Source organism: Panthera leo, chromosome C2 (genome assembly GCF_018350215.1).
Source record: "Panthera leo isolate Ple1 chromosome C2, P.leo_Ple1_pat1.1, whole genome shotgun sequence".
Lineage (NCBI taxonomy): Eukaryota > Metazoa > Chordata > Mammalia > Carnivora > Felidae > Panthera > Panthera leo.
The window spans coordinates 124,415,000-124,435,479 of record NC_056687.1 but is presented as its reverse complement, the minus strand read 5'-3'; the positions used below and the strand labels follow the sequence as shown (position 1 = coordinate 124,435,479).

Genomic DNA, 20,480 nt, shown 5'->3' with positions numbered 1-20,480 from the left:
GCCTTGGACGTGTCTTTTTTGAGTTTTGGCAGTATACTTTTAGGGCTAGACGTGGGATTGCTGGGTCAAAGGGTAAATGCCTGTGTATCTGTCACTGTTTTATTTTTTTATTTTAATTCCAATACAGGTAACATACAGTGTTGTGTTATTTTCAGGTGTACAAGATAGTGACCCAGCAGTTCTATACGGTACTCAGTGCTCATCCTAAGCGTACATGTATCTACTGATACTTAAAAACACAGTTCTAGGCAGGAGGCCTCCTGGCCCCATGAAGTGTACTTCCTAATTCTTGCGTTCCATTCTGTCTGAGGACAAAGCCCAGAGTGCGGGGCCTTTATGAGCACTCTGCCAGCGGCACGCAGTGCCCACAGGGGTGTGTACACCTGGGCCTCAGGAGGAAATGACTAGAACTTTGTTCCCCTCTAGAGAGGGGGAATCCAGGAGGCAGCCTCCTCAGATGGTGGTCGTCAGCACAGGAGGAAATAGCTGCGGCTGAACAAGCCATTCACACGGCAGGTTGAAGGCCAGGAATGGGGGCAGGGCATGGTGATGAGTGGACAGAGCCCTGGACCCTGACATCACTTGCTGCGTGGCTTTGGCAAGGAAACTGCCATATCTGGCTTGTCTCCCATCTAGACCACAGAGACACAGACGGGGCTGGGATGATGTCTGATGGCTTTGGCCCTGATGTTGTGGGCCTTGGGGGCGGGCACAGCCCAGAAAGCAGCTGTGAGCCCTGGGCTGGGGCATTTTCCAGGGAGTGATCAGAGTCCACTTGCTGGAAGCAGAGAAGCTGGCTCAGAAGGACAACTTCCTGGGGATCCGAGGCAAGTCAGACCCCTACGCCAAGGTGAGCATTGGCCTACAGCATTTCCGGAGCAGGACCATCTACAAGAACCTGAACCCCACCTGGAATGAGGTATTTGAGGTGAGGGTCTCCTCGGCTACTTTTGATGCCCTCCGGGCTCCACATTGGGTCATGCTGGGTACAAACAAGGGAGGGCCTCACACACCCATGTGGCAACACCGGGCCGGAGGAGTGGCCTTGGGGACATGCAGGGTGGCCTGCATCACTCCTCCTTCCCACATCCATCAGGCTTCAGAGGTGGGCTGCCGTGGCCCTGCTGGAGGAACAGCTCGTAAATGAATTCCCACCTCCCTTCCCCATCACTGTCAGATTTGTTGGAATTTTTCAAATCAAAGTAAAAGAACCTGAGTCAGTTCTGCCCCAATCCTCCCAGCCTCCCCTGCTGCCAGAGCCTCACACCAGGAGCTTAAAGTTTTTAAATCCACCCACAATCCCTACTACCTGAAGGTAGCACCCACAGCCTATGAAGTGCTCCAGAAGCTGCGAGCCCCATGCAAAACACACAGCAGCCATTGTCCCCTGTGCACCAACCCCCGTCCTCCCCATCCCGCAGGGGAGGACATCACTCCCTTCTTACAGGTGGGGTTCTCCAGAGGCGTTGAAGCCAGGAAACTGCCCAGGGCTCTGAGCTGGCAGGTGGTGGGGCTGGACTTGGGCTCTCCCTGGGTCATGCTTGAGGTCGGCTTCATCAGCTGTTCCGGCCTCCAGATCAAGTATCCCGTCTTTTGTTCCAGTTTATAGTGTACGAAGTCCCTGGGCAGGACCTGGAGGTGGACCTGTATGACGAGGATCCCGACAGGGACGACTTCCTGGGCAGGTGAGGAGGAGGGCTGAGCTGGGCGCAGGGGCACTGGGCCAGGCCTCGGGCCACAGCACCCTCGCCTCCAGCACGCAGTCACCTGACACAGTGACTGCGTTAGGCATCCTGCTCTGTCATTCCACATTCCTGCTACTAACCTCCTTCCTAGGTGTCTCCTGAGTGCCCAGTCCTGAGCTGGGCTACGGGGATGCAGAGGGCCCCAAGGTTTGTGTCCCATGGGCTCTGCGTCCTGCAGTCCTGGTGCAGTAGCTAGACTCTCTGTTCAGAGCAGGTGCAGGGGCGGGGCCGGCGTGGATGGTCAGGTTCCCAGTGCCAAGGAGTCCTGGCCTCTTGCTCTGGGGCAGAACCCAAACTCAGGGCTGTGGGTGGACTGAGATGGTGGGTCTGGGGCTGGCCATCAAAACTTCAGACTTATATGTCTTTTGGCCCAGCAGCCCCACTTCCAGGAATCTCCCATAAAGTCAGAGTATTATACGTGGGGTGCTCTGCAATGAGCAGAACTGTGGTGGCTGGAAACACAAATGTCCAGCCTCAGAGGATATTGGTCGAGTGTTTGAGTAGATTTGCCATTGCCAAACTACAGAATATTCTGCAGCTTTTAAAAACAATGAGCAGGGTCTGTGTTGAGCTGGAAGACTTGGTTGGGGGGGTGGGGAGGGGGTAAGGGGCGGGAGCTGGGTGTGGCCCATGCGGTTTCATGTCTCCAGGGAGGACCCCGGAGTATGTTTGTGTGAGCACAGAGAAGGGCACAGGAGACACACAGCAGACTGTTCACACCGCTTGCCTCAGGGGGCCTGGGATGAGGAGGCAGAAAAGAGAGTTTCACCCAAATCTTTCTTGCTCCTGTATTGTTTAGCTGGTTTCCACGAGCATGTAATTTTAAAAGCAACAAAACAAAGTGGGAAGGGTGCCATCTGCCACCCTAAGAAACAGCTCCCCACCAGATGTTCTTTTTCTTCTCTTCTTAATGGAAAAAGCTGCAGTTTTTGTGTTGTTGCAGATGAGAAGTGTGGCTTGTAGTTCATGCTGCATGTTACTGATTTCCAGCGTGTGCTGAGCTCAAGCACATTTCTAACAGTCACCCAGACTTAATCCCCACCCCCCTTCCCCTCTGGCTATCAGGGTCTTGTGTTTGGGCTGCAGTCAGGTTAGGTCTCCGTCACCTCCTGTCACACACATGCCAACCAGACTTATCCCCTGGAGGGCACCTGGGGCAGTGTTGGAAATGGATGGGCCCTGGGGGTCGTTAATGATGACTGTGGGAGGCGGTGCTGCGGGTGTTTAGAGGACACAGGACCGGGAAGCTAAACCCATGCAACGCATGGGCAGTTTTTCACAAAGAAGAATCATCCTGTTCAAAATGCCCATAGTACCGTCACTGGGGAATCCAGAGCCAGTGTGCCCAGCAGCCTCTGCTCATGTTCTCCTCTGGGGATTGGAGCCACCTGCTGACTGGCCTTCATTTGCTTGAGCGGCAAGCGCTTTACCACTGGTGCCTTGAGATGAATAAGATCCCATCTTTTTTTTCCTCAAAGATTATAAACCATTTTTTTACATTATGTATTTTGAGTGAGAGAGAGAGAGAGAGAGCAAGAGAAGGGGGGGTGGTGCAGAGAGAGGGAGAGAGAAAATCCCAAGCAGGCTCCATGCTGTCTGCTGTGTCTGACATGGGGCTCGAGCGCACAAACCAAACCCTGAGATTATGACCTGAGCCAAAATCAAGAGTTGTACACTCAACCAACTGAGCCACGCAGGCACCCCTAAGGTCCCCTGTCTTGAGGGCCGCCCTCGGATATGCTGCTTCCTGCCTGCTTGGAGCTAAGCCGACTCCCTGTGTGTTCCAGCCTGCAGATCTGCCTTGGGGATGTCATGACGAACAGAGTGGTGGATGAGGTAGAGTCGAGCCTGCAACCCCCCCTCCCCCCATGGACATTCTTGTTTCCATCTCAAAGTGTAGTACTCTGGCCTTCTATAACCACCTCTCCCATTCCCTCGAGCCCAGAGCCCACACCGCCCGGCTGGGCCATCTTTGCCCTAAAGCCCCTATTAGGGCTCCACCAGGTCCCAGAATTGAACTGCTTGAAGAGGGTCGGTAGCATCTCAGTGGGCCTTTCCTGGAGCCGTCCTCCCTCCTCCCTCCTCACCCTCTTCCCTCCTCATCCTCCTCCCTCCTCACCCTCCTCCTGCAGTGGTTTGTCCTGAACGACACAACCAGCGGGCGGCTGCACCTGCGGCTGGAGTGGCTTTCACTGATCGCCAGCCCGGAAGCTCTGACCCAGGTGAGGGTGGGGTGTCAGCGTTCCCTACCAGAAAGGTGTGCGGAGGCTGGCGGCCGGTCCCTGTGTGAGCTTTGTGGAAGGGGGCGAGATGAAGCCCCCAGATCTTGCTCACAGAATCATCCAGCCAGCCCCACCTTCGGCAGAACCTGTCCCTCGGCCTCAGCTCCACACCAGGCAGCTCCTGATCTCTCAGCAGTCTCGGAGCAGCTCAGCCATCTTCGGGAAAGATGGGACCCTTAAAAGCTCTGTCAGTGCTGGTCAGCCCAGTTCCTGAGGAAGTCCACCCCTGTGTCTGACTTGAATCTGACATGCTGCAGTTGTAGATTCAGTCTCAACAAAAAGCTAGGTTGTGGGCAATCGTAGGGCTTGTCTGGAGTTCAAGGTCTGGCTAGCTAGCTTCCTTCTGCCGTGAATAGGCTTCTCCAAAACCAGTCTGTGTCTCCTAATGCTTCAGCACCCAGTGAGTGAGAGTCTGTGTGTGCTTGTAGGACCATAGTGGCTTTTCAACTGCCATCCTCGTGGTTTTCTTGGAGAGTGCCTGCAACCTGCCGGTGAGTGGTGCCATGCCCAGTGTCACATACACCTTTGCCTTGTGCCCGTCTCTTGCACATGTCCATGTGTCATTCATTTATCCTATTCTTGTGCTGCAGAGAAACCCCTTTGACTACCTGAATGGCGAATATCGAGCCAAAAAACTCCCTAGGTTTACCAAGGTAAGTGAAAGCCAGTCACGGCGCCTTTTCCTCAGAGTAACCACAGCCCTGTCTTCTGGGTGACCGTCTGTGCACACACAGCCTATGGATGACAAGAGTTCCATTCACCATGTCTGCCATGTGCCAGGCACTGGGCTTTGCAACCCACCCCCCATGTTCGTTATGCCAGAGTCCCATGATGAGTGTGTCTCGTTTTGTTGCCATTTTACAAGTAGCACCCGAAACGTTAAGTACCTAGGTCACAAGGTAAAGGAAGAGCCAGAACTTGTCTGCCTCCATAGCTCGAGGGAACAAGAGCGTGTGCTCAACCAGGCCCAGCTCTGGGCCTCCTGTCTTTACCTTGGAGCCTCCCCTGGGGTTAGCCCTATCCTAGAGCTCACAGTGATGGCAGCCCAGGGACCTGGGGGCACCAGGGTAGCCTTCTGTCAGAGGGAAGCAATTGGCTGGCCCCAGGTCCCACTGATGCTCCTGGGGGTTGGGAGGTGAGGCTGGTCAGGGTGGTGTCTCAGACCATTGGTACCACTTTCATTGTTGTCCATCTGTTCCCCACAGAATAAAGTGAGCAGAGACCCCTCTTCCTATGTCAAGCTCTCTGTAGGCAAGAAGACACAAACGAGCAAGGTGAGACAGTTCAGTGTGTAGCCATGGGACAGTGAGGGCCCCACCCCTTACAGGAGAGAAGCAAAAGGGCAGGGGATTAGAGAACAGAACAGTGTTCGTAGGTGTCAGGACACGTTCTAGGCCCGGTGTCTTCAAAACAACCTCACAAAATAGTTGCACAGTTCAAGAACCTGAGGGTCAGAGATGGAGTGACTGACCCAAGGGCCCATGCTAGAAAGCTGTGGAAGTCCTTTTGGCCCCTCCCCTGGAAGTGAGCTCTAGTGCTGCTATGCTTTCAGCCCCACACAACTTCCAGTTTAGGGAAAGAGCCCACATCTCCATTGCCTGATGAATGGATAAAGAAGATCTATCTATGTATATACATGTACATGTACATATATGCACACACACTGGAATATTTGAGATCAAAAAGAATGAATTCTTGCCATTTGCAACAACATGGATGGAGCTAGAGTGCACTATGCTAAGTGAAAAAGGTCAGAGAAAGATAAATATCATATGATTTCACTCGTATGTGAAATTTAAGAAACAAAACAGATGAACATAGGGGAAGGGAAGGAAAAATAAAATACAGAGAGGGACACAAACCCTAAGACACTCTTAAATACAGAGAACAAACCGAAGGCTGCTGGAGGGGTTGGGGGGGGGGGATGGGCTAAATGGGCGATGGGCATTAAGGAGGGCACTTGTTGGCATGAGCACTGGTGTCATACGTGAGTGATGAATCACTACTCCTGAAACCAATACTAGACTGTATGTTAACTAACTTGAATTTAAGTAAGTAAATTAAACCCCCAACCTTCCTGGGAAAGCTCTCCTTGCCTTTGAACCTGGCTGCCCCACCCTAAAGTCTCCCACAAGCCGTGTGGGTGGGTCTGACCCCCAGGCAGTGCTGGTGAGTGGCCAGATGCGAGCAGAGGGTGCCTGCACCCTGCTCTGCCCATCCTGACCCTTCAGTGATCTTTCTCTCTTCCATCCCCAGACTTGTCCCCACACCAAGGACCCCGTGTGGAGCCAGGTGTTCTCCTTCTTTGTGTACGATGTGGCAGCCGAGGAGCTGCATCTGAAGGTTTGTGTCAAGTTCGGGTCTTGGAACAAGGCTAACAGGTGTCTACCGCAGGAGGGGTGGGGAGCTTGAAGTGCACCTCAGGCAGGTGCTCCCAGTGGTGAAGTCAGCCTGTGTGTGTGGGAGAGGATGTGGAGGCTCCGCATCCTCACGGACTGGTGGGTGGGCGAACCCTCAATTCCCTTGGCTCTCTCCCTGCAAGTCTTTCCGGTTTTACATAGCACCCAGAAGGGCCTGTGTTGGAATCCTCCCTGGACGTTAATGATGATATACTTCTTTAAAAAAATAACTTAATCTTCAAAATGATCTGTGGAAAAGAGATACCTTCTTTATTTTACACATGAGCAAATAGAGGCTCAAACAATGACTCGTCCAAGATTTCATGACCCAGCAAATTTTGGGGGCCCTCAGCCTTGTCCGATGTCTCATCATGGAGCAGCTCAGCTCATCAGCCCTTAAAGCCCCTGTGGCCATGGGCATTTGGCCCCTGCCTCATACAGATCATAACTGCCTCTACCCTGACTGTAAACAGGGACCAGGCCTGGTCCCAGTCCCAGGTTTTCAGAACAGGGCCAGGGGCCAATAGAAGCACAGTACTTACTTAGGCGAACTGAGACTCGGGAAAGGCAGTGGTGGGTCTGAGGCTGGGTTAGCCTGTTTTGTGACTGGCCCACTGCCCAGGTGCTTGATGATGACCAGGAGTGTGCTCTGGGAGTGCTGGAGTTCCCCCTGTGCCAGATTCTACCCTATACAGACCTCACCCTGGAGCAGCGATTTCAGCTGGACCACTCAGGCCTGGACAGCCTCATCTCCATGAGGCTAGTGCTTCGGGTAAACATCCCTTCTTGTGCCCCAGGGTAGGTGAGGGGTGGAGCTCTGGCCGTGGAACAAGGTGGTCTATCCCAGCACTAAGTACCTGCTCTGTGCCGAGAAGAAGCTAGGAGATAGATTGCTGTTTTTCATCAACTTTGGAATATGGTCAGCCATTATCCCTTCAGATATTGCCTCTCCCATTCTTTCAATCCTTCCTTCTAGAATTCTTACACTGGACCACCACCTCCTCCATGTCCCGACCTGACCTCATGGTCATATTTTCTGTTTCTTTATCTCCTGGTGCTACATTCTAAATTTCCTCAGATCTCTGTCATCTTAGACTACTAATTGGCTGTTTTTTATTTCTGATTTTATCTTTTTTCATAGTATTATGATGTTTCTATTCCATCTTCAGTCATTTGAAAATACGTTAGAATTCACAGGTACACATTATATCTTAAGATCTTGAGTTAGATTTTGATGGTTGTTGTATCTGTTTTCTATGCTTGGTAACTTGGGTTGCAAACATATGTTCAGTGTTCTGGGACCTGGGCTGAAGCTGCTTGCTTCCAGCGAGGTTCCGTTTTACTATAACCAAGCACCTCAGGAGCATTACAAACCTAGGGTCCATTCTTAGGTTATTTTTTAAATTTTAGGTTTCAAGATTCCACAGGTAAAAATAAGAACCAACATTCATATAAGACAGTCCTGTAAGGTGCCATATTCTCAGGAAAGTCTTCAGTTCCCCCCACCAGAGTACAGGCTGAGACAGACATATTTCTTATCAGTCTTTCCTGGGGGGTGGAATGTTTATCCTAGACTACTTTTTTCCCCTAGAGATCGCACCTTCATGGTTTCCACTTCAACTCCCAGCCTCACATTGATCCGAGGCCTCTTCTCCTTACCCCTTGAATTTTCAAGGTTGATAAACCACCCTAGGAAAGCTTAGCCTTCGTTTTTCAGTAACCCCAGGGGCTTTCCCTCCTTTCTTGTGAATTTGGCAATGCATTTAAAAGGATGTTTGTTTCATTTTATTAGACATTCCTAATGAGATTTTTCAGAATATTTTGACCACCACAGTGCTAGAAATGGAAGTCCCTAGGAACAGTCTTGATGACTAACGGGGAAGAAACATAGTGGCTGAGGTTTGAAATTTTGGTGGTAGGAACACAGGGGTATATGTGGACAGGAACTGTTTTAGGGAAAGCAGTGGTGAATAGGGTGACAGCTGGAAAGGACCCCATCCAGAAGGCAGTAGAGGACTGGAGGTGTAGATCTGGGAGTCCTCTGTGTAGAGGAACAGTGCATGTTGTAAGAGTGAGCTAGGTCTCCACCAGCCAGTTTGAGTGGGGGCAGGACTGAGTCTTCATGAAGACTCATGACTGAGGCAGGAATAAGGGAGAAAGAGAATATTTGGTTACAGGGACCCAGGGGCAAAGAGAGATTAAGGAAGATATGGTGTGGGGTTGTGGGGGTGGGAGGTAGAATCCAGAGGATTGGGCAGTCAGGAAGGAACCATTTCCCAGAGGTTAAGATGAGAGCAGAGGAGGAGAAGGTGGATAGGGGGGCCCAGCCCATAACCCTGTCATCTGCTTGCAGTTCCTGCGTGTGGAAGAACGAGAGATGGGGAGCCCATACACAGGACCTGAAGCCCTAAAGAAAGGTCCTCTGTTCGTTAAGAAGGTGGACACCAACCAGGACCCCAAAGCCCCATCCCAGGGAGGGGGCCCTGAAAATTTGCCATGCCCCCCAGACCCTGTTTCTGATACCAAGGAAGTCTCCAAGAGCACCATGACAACCACCAGTGCCACTACTGTTGCCACCGAGCCCACACCCCAAGAGACAGGCCCAGAGCCCAAAGGCAAGGACAGTGCCAAAGGGTTCTGTGAGCCCACGGGGAAGAAGAAGAGTGCGGCCACCATCTTCCTGACTGTCCCAGGCCCACACTCTCCAGGGCCCATCAAGTCACCCAGACCCATGAAATGCCCTGTCTCCCCATTTGCGTGGCCGCCCAAGAGGCTGGCTCCCAGCATGTCCTCGCTGAACTCCCTGGCCTCCTCCTGCTTTGACCTGACAGATATCAGCCTCAACACTGAGTATGCACCTCTCTGCTTAATCTATTCTAAAATGACATGCATGAAAAATCCATCCCTGGATAGAATAGTAGACACAAACTTACTTTGCTGTACAAGTTCTGGTCTTTCAGAGTGGCTTCATGAGAGGCAGCATGGTATGCTAGAAACACAGGGGAAAGGGGGGAGAGAGAGAGCAAATGCATACCAACTGTAAAACAGGTGCTGGGCTCTAGTGAAGGTTCCTTACCGCAGAAACATTTCCTGAATTCTCAAGTGTATGAGGATGATATGGAGAGCTTAGAATGTGGGATTTATATAAAGTGTTTACCATGGGCTTAGCATGTTATTTAATTCCATCTTCACGATTAGCCTACGAGATACAATTTACTATCATAAAAGTCGAATAACTTACCCAAGGTTTCACAGGAAATCATGGTATAGAAACAGATCCCACTCCAAGGTTCATATCCTTCCTACTGTAAAGTAGGATAATTAATGTGAATGGATGGAATGGACTTCAGACCAAAAAGAACCTGAGAGCTATTTTATTAACCCACAGGGCCCTATGTTCCTAAAGCAGGACATGCTTCTGTCGTTGGGGTTGGGGGAGAGGCCAACACCCGTAACGGCAAGGGACGTGACAAGCCCTTTCTTTACAGAGGCGGGGATCTCCGGCAGCGGAGGCTGGGTGAGATTCGGCTCACGGTGCGCTATGTGTGTCTGCGGCGCTGCCTCAGTGTGCTCATCAGCGGCTGCAGGTAACGAGATGCTGGGGCCAGGAAGAGGCCTCTGGGAGCATCAGGTGAACAAAAGAGTGAAGGCGCTTGGAGCAATGGCAGTGGGCGGGGGGGGGGGGGGGGGGTGGCATGGCTGAGGTAGACAAGTAATACACAGGGAAGGAGGGAGGGCTGAAGGCTGCCTGCTGTGAATGACAAGTCCTCAATGATGCTGATGGGCTCCAGAGCCAAGGGCTTTGTTCAGACATAACCACTGCAAAACTGTCTGGGGTGACTTGGAGCCAGTACCTTCTCTCAAGTAGGAATCTCCTACTTCCTTTAGATGCAATGAATGTACTTGCTCTCCTCCCTACTTTAAAACACACACACACACACACACACACACACACGCTTTTGAAATCGTGTGTCTGATGTTTTGTCCTTCAAATCTGCAGACTGTTGCTGTTTGGTCATCTAGACGACAGGGCATTTTTGTCCTCAAAGCCATCTAGAGCTCCATGGCTAGTATAGCTTTCTCCAAATGAGTCTTTGCAGTATTTTAAAACTTTCTTTAATGTCTTTGAAACCAAATCAGAAACCTGACACCCTGCACCAGCAGTGGAGCTGATCCCTATGTCCGTGTGTACTTGCTACCAGAAAGGAGGTGGGCAAGTCGTAAGAAAACCTCAGTGAAAAGGAAGACCCTGGAACCTCTGTTCGATGAGACGTAAGTGGACCAAGCTGCCCTGCCTAGAGTGTTGTCTTATGTCTTCAAGTATTTGTTGAGGGCCTGTGGTGGGCCTGGCAAGCCAGCCACATGTGTGCCTTCACGAACTTTCTAGACATGACTGGGAGAAGAGGACTGCCAGGGCACTGAAGCAAAACAGCTACCATCTGTTCTTGCCCATAGGGGCTAAAGTGTTCCTGATTATGAACTGTGCCATATTTTTTTTCTTTAAATGAAGCCTCTTTAGAAGTAAAAGGATATAAATATGGTCAAAGAGGATTTCTTGGAATCTCTCTTAAAGTAGCAGTTAAAAATAAACATACCTTGAACCTAAGGACCTAAAATTTCCTCCAAAGCTCCAAGCTCTTTGGCCTGTCTTCCCTTCTGCAACAAAGCATAGCTGTCAAGTGAAATAGATATGTTACCCTGACTTGTCCACCCATGTCCTTGGATACAAGACTGGTAGACAGATTCTCATCACATTTCTTGCTTTTGATGGTCCTGGTGTGGCAAGTCTTATGTGAAATATTCTTGACTTCAAGTTGATCTCAAGGTACACAAGTCAAAATCTCCTCATTGCTTCCTTCTGCATCAGGATCCTAACAAAAGACATTTCTAACCAGCCTAGGAAGGTAATATACCTGATAATTCTGATTTCCTCTCATTTTGGTTAATAATTACTCATTTTAAAAGAGTTGAACTAAGTGCTCTTTGGGCCATGTCTAAGAACTAGTATGTTCCTTTAAGAGCTTCACTTGGGAGTTCAGTGGTACCAAGAAAGGATGTAGGGGAGAGAGAATCTAGTCATTATTTATTGAACACGTTATGCCAGGCACCATCTATATTCTAGAGCCACACAAGTCAGAGACTTTGTACTCAAAGACAGCTCTGACACAACTGTAAAAGGATTTCAAAATTGCCATGTAGGAACAGAGGAGGGAGAGGTTTGACATCTGACTTTTGTGACAAACCTGATCTGTTAGTAATTCTCTCTGAAAATGTGATCCAGCAAGATATGGCTGGATTATCTGGAGGGCAGACTTAGCAGCCTCCACCCTAACAATACACCTAGAAGTAAGGAGCCCAGAGGCCTCTTGTGAGTACGTGACCTATACTAAGACACGTTATAATTAATATGTCAAAAGTTAAGGGGAGAATCTTGAAAGCAGCAAGACGAAAGTAACTTGTTATATATAGGGGAACCACCTTTAGACAGGGGATTTTTCAACAGCAACTCTGCAGGCCAGAAGGGACTAACACGATACAAAGTGCTGAAAGAAAAACTAACCAAGAATACTCTACCTGGCAAAGTTGTCATTAAGAATTGGAGAGATGGGGGCGCCTGGGTGGCTCAATTGGTCAAGTGTCTGACTTCAGCTCAGGTCATAAGCTCACGGTTCTTAAGTTGGAGCCCCAAGTCAGGCTCTGCACCTGAAGCCTGCTTCAGATTCTGTGTGTTTCTCTATCTCACAAGAGTAAATAAACAAAGAAATAATTGGAAAGATAGAAGTTATTACCACTGAACTGGCCTTAAAAGAAATGTTAAAGGGACCCTGTAAACTGAAAAGAAATGGCGCTAATTAGTAACAAGGACACATAGAACAGTACAAATCTCACTGGTAAAGGTAAATATATAGTAAAGGTAGTGGATTAATCACTTATAAAGCTAGTATGAAGGTTAAAAGTACGAAAAACAACTATCACCACAGTAACTAGTTAAGAGATATAAAAAGATGTAAAATGTGGAGTGGGGGGAGTGGTCAAAATGTAGAGTTTTAGAGTGCTTTCAAACTTAAGATATTATCAACTTAAAGTAGACTGTTATATGTAAGCTTCAGGGTAACCACAAATGTTACCTATAGTACATATACACAACATAAAAATAACCTAAGTATACCACTAAAGAAAGTCATAGAACAGCCAGAAAAGAATTAACAAAATGACATTAAGTACTATTAATACGAACTATCAATGATTACTTTATGAGTTGACTAATCTCTCCAATCAAAAGACACAGAGTGGCTGAAAGGATAAAAAACAAGACCCACCTATATGCTGCCTATAAGAGACTCACTTCAGATGCAGGCTAAGTGTAAGACTCCCTTCACACACAAACTGATAGTGAAGGGATGGAAAAAGATATTCTATGCAAATGGAAACCAAAAGAAAACTGGGGTGGCTATACTTCTATCAGACAAAATGGACTTGAAAATAAAGACTGTAATAAGAGACAAAAGTGGGCATTACATAATGATAAAGAGGTCACTTCAACAAAAGGATCTAAAATGTGTAAATACTTACGTACCTAACCTAGGAGTAACAAAATATATAGAGCAAATATTAACAGACCTAAAGGAAGAAACAGCAATATCGTAATAGTAGAGGACTTTAATACCCCACTTACCTCAATGGTAGATCATCCAGACAGAAAATCAATAAGGAAATATCAGCCTTAAATGACATGTTAGACCACATGGATTTAACAGACATATACAGAACATTTCATCCAAAAGCAGAATATACGTTCTTTTCAAGTGCCCATGGGACTGTCTCCAAAATAGATAATATGTAGGTCACAAAATAAGTCTTAATAAATTTTAGAAAAGTGAAATTATATCAAACATCTTCTTTGACCACAGTAGTACAAGAAATCAAGTACAAGAAGTAAACCGGAAAATTCACAAGTATGTAAAGATTAAATACCATGCTACTGAACAATCAGTAGGTCAAAGAAGAAATCAAAAGAGAAATCAAAAATATCTTCAGACAAATGAAAATACAACTTAGCAAATTTGTGGAATGCAACAAAAGCAATTCTAAGAGGAAAGTTCACAGTGATAAATGCCTATATCAGTAAATAATAATCATCTCCAAAAAACAACCTAAGTTTACACGTCAAGGAACTGTGAAAAGAATGAAGAAAGCCCAAAGTTAGCAGAAGAAAGGAAAGATCAGAGCAGAAATAAGTGAAATGATAGAGACTAAGACAATAGAAAAGATCAATGAAACCAAGAGCTGGTTCTTTGAAAAGATAATTTGACAAACCGTTGGCTAGATTCATCAAAAAAAGGAAATACAAAATCAGAAATTAAAGATGAGACATTATAGCTGATACCACAGAAGTACAATGGATGAGACTAAAATTATATGCTAACAAATTTGACAACCTAAAAGAAAGGGGTAAATTTCTAGCAACATACAACCGAGACTGAATAATGAATGGAAAATCTGAACAGACTATTAATACAGAGACTGAATTAGAAACAAAAAACCTCCCAAGACCAGATGGATTCACTAGTGAATTCTACCAAACACTCAAGAATACAAATCCTTCTCAAAGTCTTCCAAAAAAAATAGAAGAGGAGGTAACTCTTCCAAACTCATATTATAAGGCCAGTATTTACCCTGACACCAAAGCTGAACAAGGACATCGTAAGAAAAAATTATAGACCAATATCCCTGATGAACACTGATGCAAAAATCTTCAACAAGATATTAGAAAGCTGAATTCAGGGAGCCTGGGTGGCTCAGTCGGTTGAGTGTCTGACGCTCAGGCTTAGGTCATGATCTCATGGTTCATGAGTTTGAGCCCCATGTTGGGCTCTGTGCTGACAGCTCAGAGCCTGGACCCTGCCTTGGATACTGTCACTGTCTCTCTCTCTCTCTCTCTCTCTGTCTCTGTCTCAAAAACAAACATAAAAAAACAACTCTGAATGCCCCTCTCTCTCTCCCCCTCTCCCACTCACTCTCTCTCTCTCTCTCTCTCTAACATTAAAAAAAATTTTTTTAATAAAAAAGGTAACATTCTCTTAAATGTTTAATAAGAAAGATAACATTCTCTCTTAAAAAACAACGCTGAATTCAACAATATATTAAAAAGATGGCACACCATGATCAAGTGGGAATCCCAGAATTCAAGGATGATTCAACATCCATCTGCAAATCAATCAATGTGAATCATCACATTAACAAAAATCATACGTTCATCTCAACAGATGCAGATAAAACATGTGACAAAATTCAGGGTGCCTTGGTTGCTTAGCTGGTTAAGTGTTTAACTCTTGAATTCAGCTTGGGTCATGATCTCATGGTTTGTGAGATCGGGCTCTGCACTGACAGCATGTAGCCTGCTTGGGATTCTCTCTGCCCCTCCCTCCCTCGCTCGCTCTCAAAATAAAAAACATTAAGGAAAAAAAAGTGACAAAACTCAACATCCACTAAAAATAAAAACTGTCAACAGAGTGGGTATAGAGGGAATGTAGCTCAACATAATAAAGGCCATAGATGACAAACGCACAACTAACATCATACTCAGCAGTGAGAAGCTGACAGCTTTTTCTCTAAGGTCAGGAACAAGACGAGGATAGCCACTCTTGCCACTTTTTTAGTATTGGAAGTCCTAGTCAGAGCAATTAGGCAAGAAAAACAAAAGGTATCCACATGGAAAAGGAAGAAGTAAAAGTGTCACTATTTACAGATGACATAACATTATAGAAAACCCTAAAGACTCCACTAAAAAACCATTAGAACTATTCAACAAATTCAGCACATTTCTGTACACTAATAATGAATTATCAGAGAAATTAACAGTCCCATTTACAGCTGCATCAAAAAGAATAAAACACCTAGGAATAAATGTAACCAAAGAGGTAAAAGATCAGTGCATTGAAAAATCTAAGACATTAATGAAAAACACTGAATACAACACAAAGATAGTTCCTGCTCAAGGAATGGAACAATTAATGTTAAAATGTCCATACTACCCAAAGCAATCTATAGATTTAATGCAATCCTTTAAAAATTCCAATGGCTTTTTTCACAGAAATAAAACAGATAATCCTAAAATTGGTATGGGGCCACAAGAAACCAAAGCAATCTTAAGAAAGAACACAGCTGGAGGCATTATACTACTTTGATTTCAAACTCTATTACAACGCTATGGTAATAAAACAGTATGGTATTGGCGTAAAAAACAGACACAAAGATTAATGGAACAAAACAGCTCAGAAACAAATCCACATCTAGATAGTTGACTAACTTATGACAATGTCAATTAATACAACTTATACAATGAGGAAAGGACTGTTTCTGCAGTAAACGGTGTTGGGAAAACTGGACAGCCACATGTAAATGAATGAAACTGGGCCACAATCTCACATCATACACAAAAGTAAACTAAATATGGATTAAAGACTTAATGTAATGTAGGACCTGAAACCATGAAACTCCTAGAAGAAAATATAGGCAATAAACTCCCTGACACTGGTCTTGGTTATCATTTTTTGCATTTGACACCAAAAGCAAAGGCAACAAAAACAAAATTAAGTGCAACTACATCAAACTGAAAAGTTTTTGCACAGCAAAGGAAATGGTCAACAAAACGAAGAGGCAACCTACTGAATGGGAGAAAATATTTACAAACCATTTATCTGATGAGGTGTTAATATTCAAAATATACAAAGAACTCCTACAATAGCAAAAAACCCAAAAAGTCTGATTTAAAAATAGGCAGAGAACCTCAACATTTTTCCAAAGAAGATACACAGATGACCAAAAGATACATAAAAAGGTGCTCCATATCATTAATCCTCAGAGAAATGGGAATCAAAACAATAATGAGATATCACCTTATACCTGTTAGAATGACTATTACCAAGAGTTGGCAAAGATGTGAAGAAAGGGGAACCCTTGTGCACTGTTGGTGGGAATGCAAACTGGTGCAGCCACTGTGGAAAACAATATGGAGGTTCCTCAAAAAATTAAAAATAGAACTACCCTACAACCCAGCAATTCTACTTCTAGGTCTTTAGCCAAAGAAAATGAAAATACTAATTCAAAAATATATATGTACCCTCATGTTCACTACAACACTGTTTACAATAGCCAAGACATGGAAGCAACATAAGTGTCCAATGGTGGATGAATGGATAAAGAAGATGTGTATGTGTGTGTGTACATATACACACAATGAAATATTCTGCCATAAAAAAAAAAAAATGAAATCTTGCCATTTGTGAAAACATGGATGGACCCTGAGGGTGTTATGCTAAGTGAAATAAGTCAGACAAAGATTCTTATTGAATGATCTCACTTACATGTGGAATCTAAAACAAAACAAAAAAAATCCATAAAAGATACCAAAAACCCCAAAACTGCCAAGCTCGTTGATATAGAGATTGGTGGTAGGTGCCAGGGGGTGGTAGGGTAAAGATGGGTGAAGGGGGTCAAAAGGAACAAATTTCCACTTATAAAATTAAGTCATGGGGATATTATGTACAGCATGGTGACCATATTTAATAATACTATATTACATTTTAGAAAGCTAGGAGAATGGATCTTTAAAGTTCTCACCATGAGAAAACAGATTTTATAACTGTGTAGTGATGCATGTTGACTTGTGATTATTTTGCAATATATACACATATAAAATCATGTTATACACATGAAACTAATGTTACTTTACCTCAAAAAAAATAAAATATCTACAAGTAAGGAGGCCAGTAACCTTTTGTGAGTACATGACAAAGCTTATACAAAAAGATTCCTCTGCCTTGCTCCACAGACAGAAGAAAGGCAGGCCACTATTTTTCATGAAACTCCAAGAGACCTAAGTATTTAGCATCCTAGTCCTTAGCTGGTCAGAAAAAACAGAGTTGAGGTGGGCCTATGAACAGGCACTGCTGAGAGAGAAGGGGCAGGTAAAGAGAGACAGGGCAAGCTCAGAGAAAGTCCGAAGCAAATCCCAAAGCACAGTAGTCCGAGGCACTTCCCAGAGAGGCAAATAGCCTCTTGATGCTTCCAGGGCTTTTGATTAGCACACAACAGCGATTATCTGTCATAATGATGCACTGAATATCTGTTACGAACCAACACTGTTCTGGATGCTCCCTTGAATAGTCTTCGGTTTTAAAAGTAGGAAAATAGATCAAACAAAAATGATTAAAATATGTAAATCTCAATTTGACTTTTTGCTTCTTTAAGATTTGAATTTTTTGTTCCCATGGAAGAAGTAAAGAAGAGGTCACTAGATGTTGCAGTGAAAAACAGTAGGCCACTTGGCTCACACAGAAGGAAGGAACTAGGAAAAGTAAGTACAAGAGGGACTCCTGACACTGTTCCCACAGCGCCGCCCCCCCCCCCCCCCCCCCGGCACTCTAACTGTTCATTGGTGGAACACCCTTGCAGAAATTCTGATTGGATCATCTGGTTATTATCAGACCTGGGTTCAAGGAGGGGAGAGCCTCATTAGGAGGTTATTTTTATTTTGTGTGTGTTTATGTGTGTGTAATGTTCCTGAAAGTATTAGATATGCCAATTAATATGATCAACACTTTTAACAAGCTGGAGAATCTATCTAAATTCATCATTGCACAAGTATCTGAACATGTATTAAGTATTGTTTTGATAAATACAGCATCCTGTGAAGGCTTGGGTCTCATTACGTCAAGATTTTTGCGGAGATGAGATTTTACTTAAAGTAAAAGTATGGTAAATATAATCTTCAGGAAGATGCCAAGGAGACACAAAAAAGAAGGATGTTTGTTAATACTTTGCAGTTGTATTTCAATAAACATCTTCTTATAATCATGTTTTGAAAAGCCCACTTCTATGATGGAGGTAATATCCTCACTTTTACAGTTGAGGCAACTATGGTGTCTTGCTTAAAATTATGATCAGTTCATGAGTAAAGGCAAGTTGTTCTCCCGTTCAGTAACATTGATAAATTCTTTTTTCAAAGTTTTATTTATTTACTTAAGAGAGAGAGAATCCCAGGTAGGCTCCACACTGCCAGCATGGAGCCCAATGCAGGGCCTGAACTCACAAACTGCAAGATCATGACCTGACCCCAAATCTAGAGTCGGATGCTTAACTGACTGAGCCACCCAGGTGCCCCATGTAGATTCTGAGGTTTAACTCCAAAGAGCAGTTGACCTCTTCTCAGGACACTGAGGTCATTGTCATAACCTCTCCACAAGGACAGTACAATGTTGAGAGCCAAAGGAAAAAGAGCCCTTGCCCAAGGAAGCCCTTTTTATGATCAATTCCGTTTGTGCCAATAGGTTTCCACTCAATGCAATTTTTGGAAGGAAACTGATTACTTGTGTTTGTTTAGGTACTGATCGACTTATCAAAAGAGGATCTGATTATGGGCTTCTCACATTGGTGAGTGAGCCCTTTCATTTTATCACATTAATCTGGTACTCAAGACACTGTCTCAGTTGTCCATATTCTCTCCAAAGTTCTTCCCTTTTCAGGACATGTCAGCTTCTTTGCTTATCAAGGAGAGAGACAGATTAGACTTATACTTCAGGCTTTCCCCGCTTGCAGATCTCACTTGCCCAACAGACCTCTTTAAGTTCTCGCCTTAACCCTGCCTGGTCTCCTTACAGAGAGACGGGTTCTGCTGTCCCACAGGGGCCCAGGCAGGCTAGACAAGGCTGCCTTTCTGCCACTGCCACCACAGCACGCTCTCATACTAATGCAAGTCCAACCTGTCTTACAGGTATGAGCTGACTCCAGATGGACAGCCCCGAAGTTGATGAGCACCCTTACCAGCTTTATATTAAAATGTGTACATATGTATATTTTGTAATTTAAATCAGAACAGCCATTTGAAAATATATACATACATTTTCGTGTGAATTTTAAGTGCATGACTGGATAATACTAGGAAGAGGTCAACATATGCAAAAGCAAGAACTACTCTCTCAGTTGGATTTAATTGTTCAAATCCAAAAAGAAATGAGGTATTTGTGCCTAATAAATTATTAGGAATCTCAGTGGTGATTTTTTTTTGTGTGTGGGTAATTACATACAACTTGGGACTTGTCAAAAGGGTCCTGTCTCAGGCATAGGGGGAAAAGGAGGTCTGTTCCTGGAGCAGCTACCAATATTCCTGGGAAGCGACTGACTGAAGAGGCTTCTTTTATAGGAATAAAAAGGGACCCACACCAAAAGTGCCAAAAGCCAACACTACCTGTGCCCTTCTGACTGCCACCTCTGGTACTGTGCTGCCTGGAAATTTGTCCCTGTATCTACTTTAGAACTGAAATGTACTTTTCCGATGACCACAATGTTATAGTGGTATACCTAAATACCCTCAGTTCAATACTCCAGCGTGGGATGGCCCAGGACCAAACTCCAGCAGGAGGCATCACTTCCATAGGAAAAAGCAAACCAAATCCCAAACTTGCCTCTACATCTGCTCTCCGAGGGCAGAGCACTAGAGACTGCTGCCGAGTGTTGGTGCCAGAGGGGAAAAGGAGCCTCTGTATCTCTCTCACATGGTTTGGCAATTCTGTTCCACCTTTCTAAGACATGGCGGGTTCACTTAAATAACTTTGGAAGCAAAAAGTATGTAAACTGCACATTTAAACAAGTGCCCCTTTTGCATTTCAAACTTAATAAAACCAAATATTCTTGTCCTCTCTGATGTTATCCTCGAGTTCCTGTGGAGCCCACATTATCTTTTCTCTTACTCAGGCAACACCCCTGACATCGGTTTCCTGGTCTCCCTCCCCCACTGCCTGCACTACGCTTTTTCTGAAGAATGGTAACATCCTAAAGTTTTTGTCATGTTACTGTCTTATAAATTATCTGTGATTTCCTGTTTTCTACAAGAGTAAAACCCACTGCTTAATTTGCCCTTTAGACCTAACAATCTGGTCCCCAGTCTTTTGCTACTCTCTATTCATATGCATATGCTCTTTTCCAGAATAGTCTACATATTCTATCCTGCCTACTCAAATCCTATTTTCTTAAAAGCCTGTCTCAGAACCTAC

The 20,480-nt window shown here is 45.1% G+C and overlaps 1 protein-coding gene across 1 annotated transcript in view; it reads left to right on the top strand.

Moving 5' to 3' along the window:
- Positions 1-19,478, top strand: part of ESYT3 (extended synaptotagmin 3) — a 49,960-nt gene extending 30,482 nt beyond the window's left edge. The window contains exons 9-23 of the mRNA XM_042903205.1: positions 758-928; positions 1,603-1,685; positions 3,533-3,581; positions 3,878-3,967; positions 4,456-4,518; positions 4,618-4,680; positions 5,233-5,301; positions 6,284-6,370; positions 7,049-7,198; positions 8,780-9,276; positions 9,915-10,013; positions 10,567-10,698; positions 17,680-17,785; positions 18,812-18,861; positions 19,202-19,478. Coding sequence (XP_042759139.1) covers positions 758-928; positions 1,603-1,685; positions 3,533-3,581; positions 3,878-3,967; positions 4,456-4,518; positions 4,618-4,680; positions 5,233-5,301; positions 6,284-6,370; positions 7,049-7,198; positions 8,780-9,276; positions 9,915-10,013; positions 10,567-10,698; positions 17,680-17,785; positions 18,812-18,861; positions 19,202-19,238 — 1,746 coding nt within the window. The 3' untranslated portion in view covers positions 19,239-19,478. The remainder of the gene's footprint in view (positions 1-757; positions 929-1,602; positions 1,686-3,532; positions 3,582-3,877; positions 3,968-4,455; positions 4,519-4,617; positions 4,681-5,232; positions 5,302-6,283; positions 6,371-7,048; positions 7,199-8,779; positions 9,277-9,914; positions 10,014-10,566; positions 10,699-17,679; positions 17,786-18,811; positions 18,862-19,201) is intronic.
- The last annotated feature ends 1,002 nt before the right edge of the window (positions 19,479-20,480 follow it).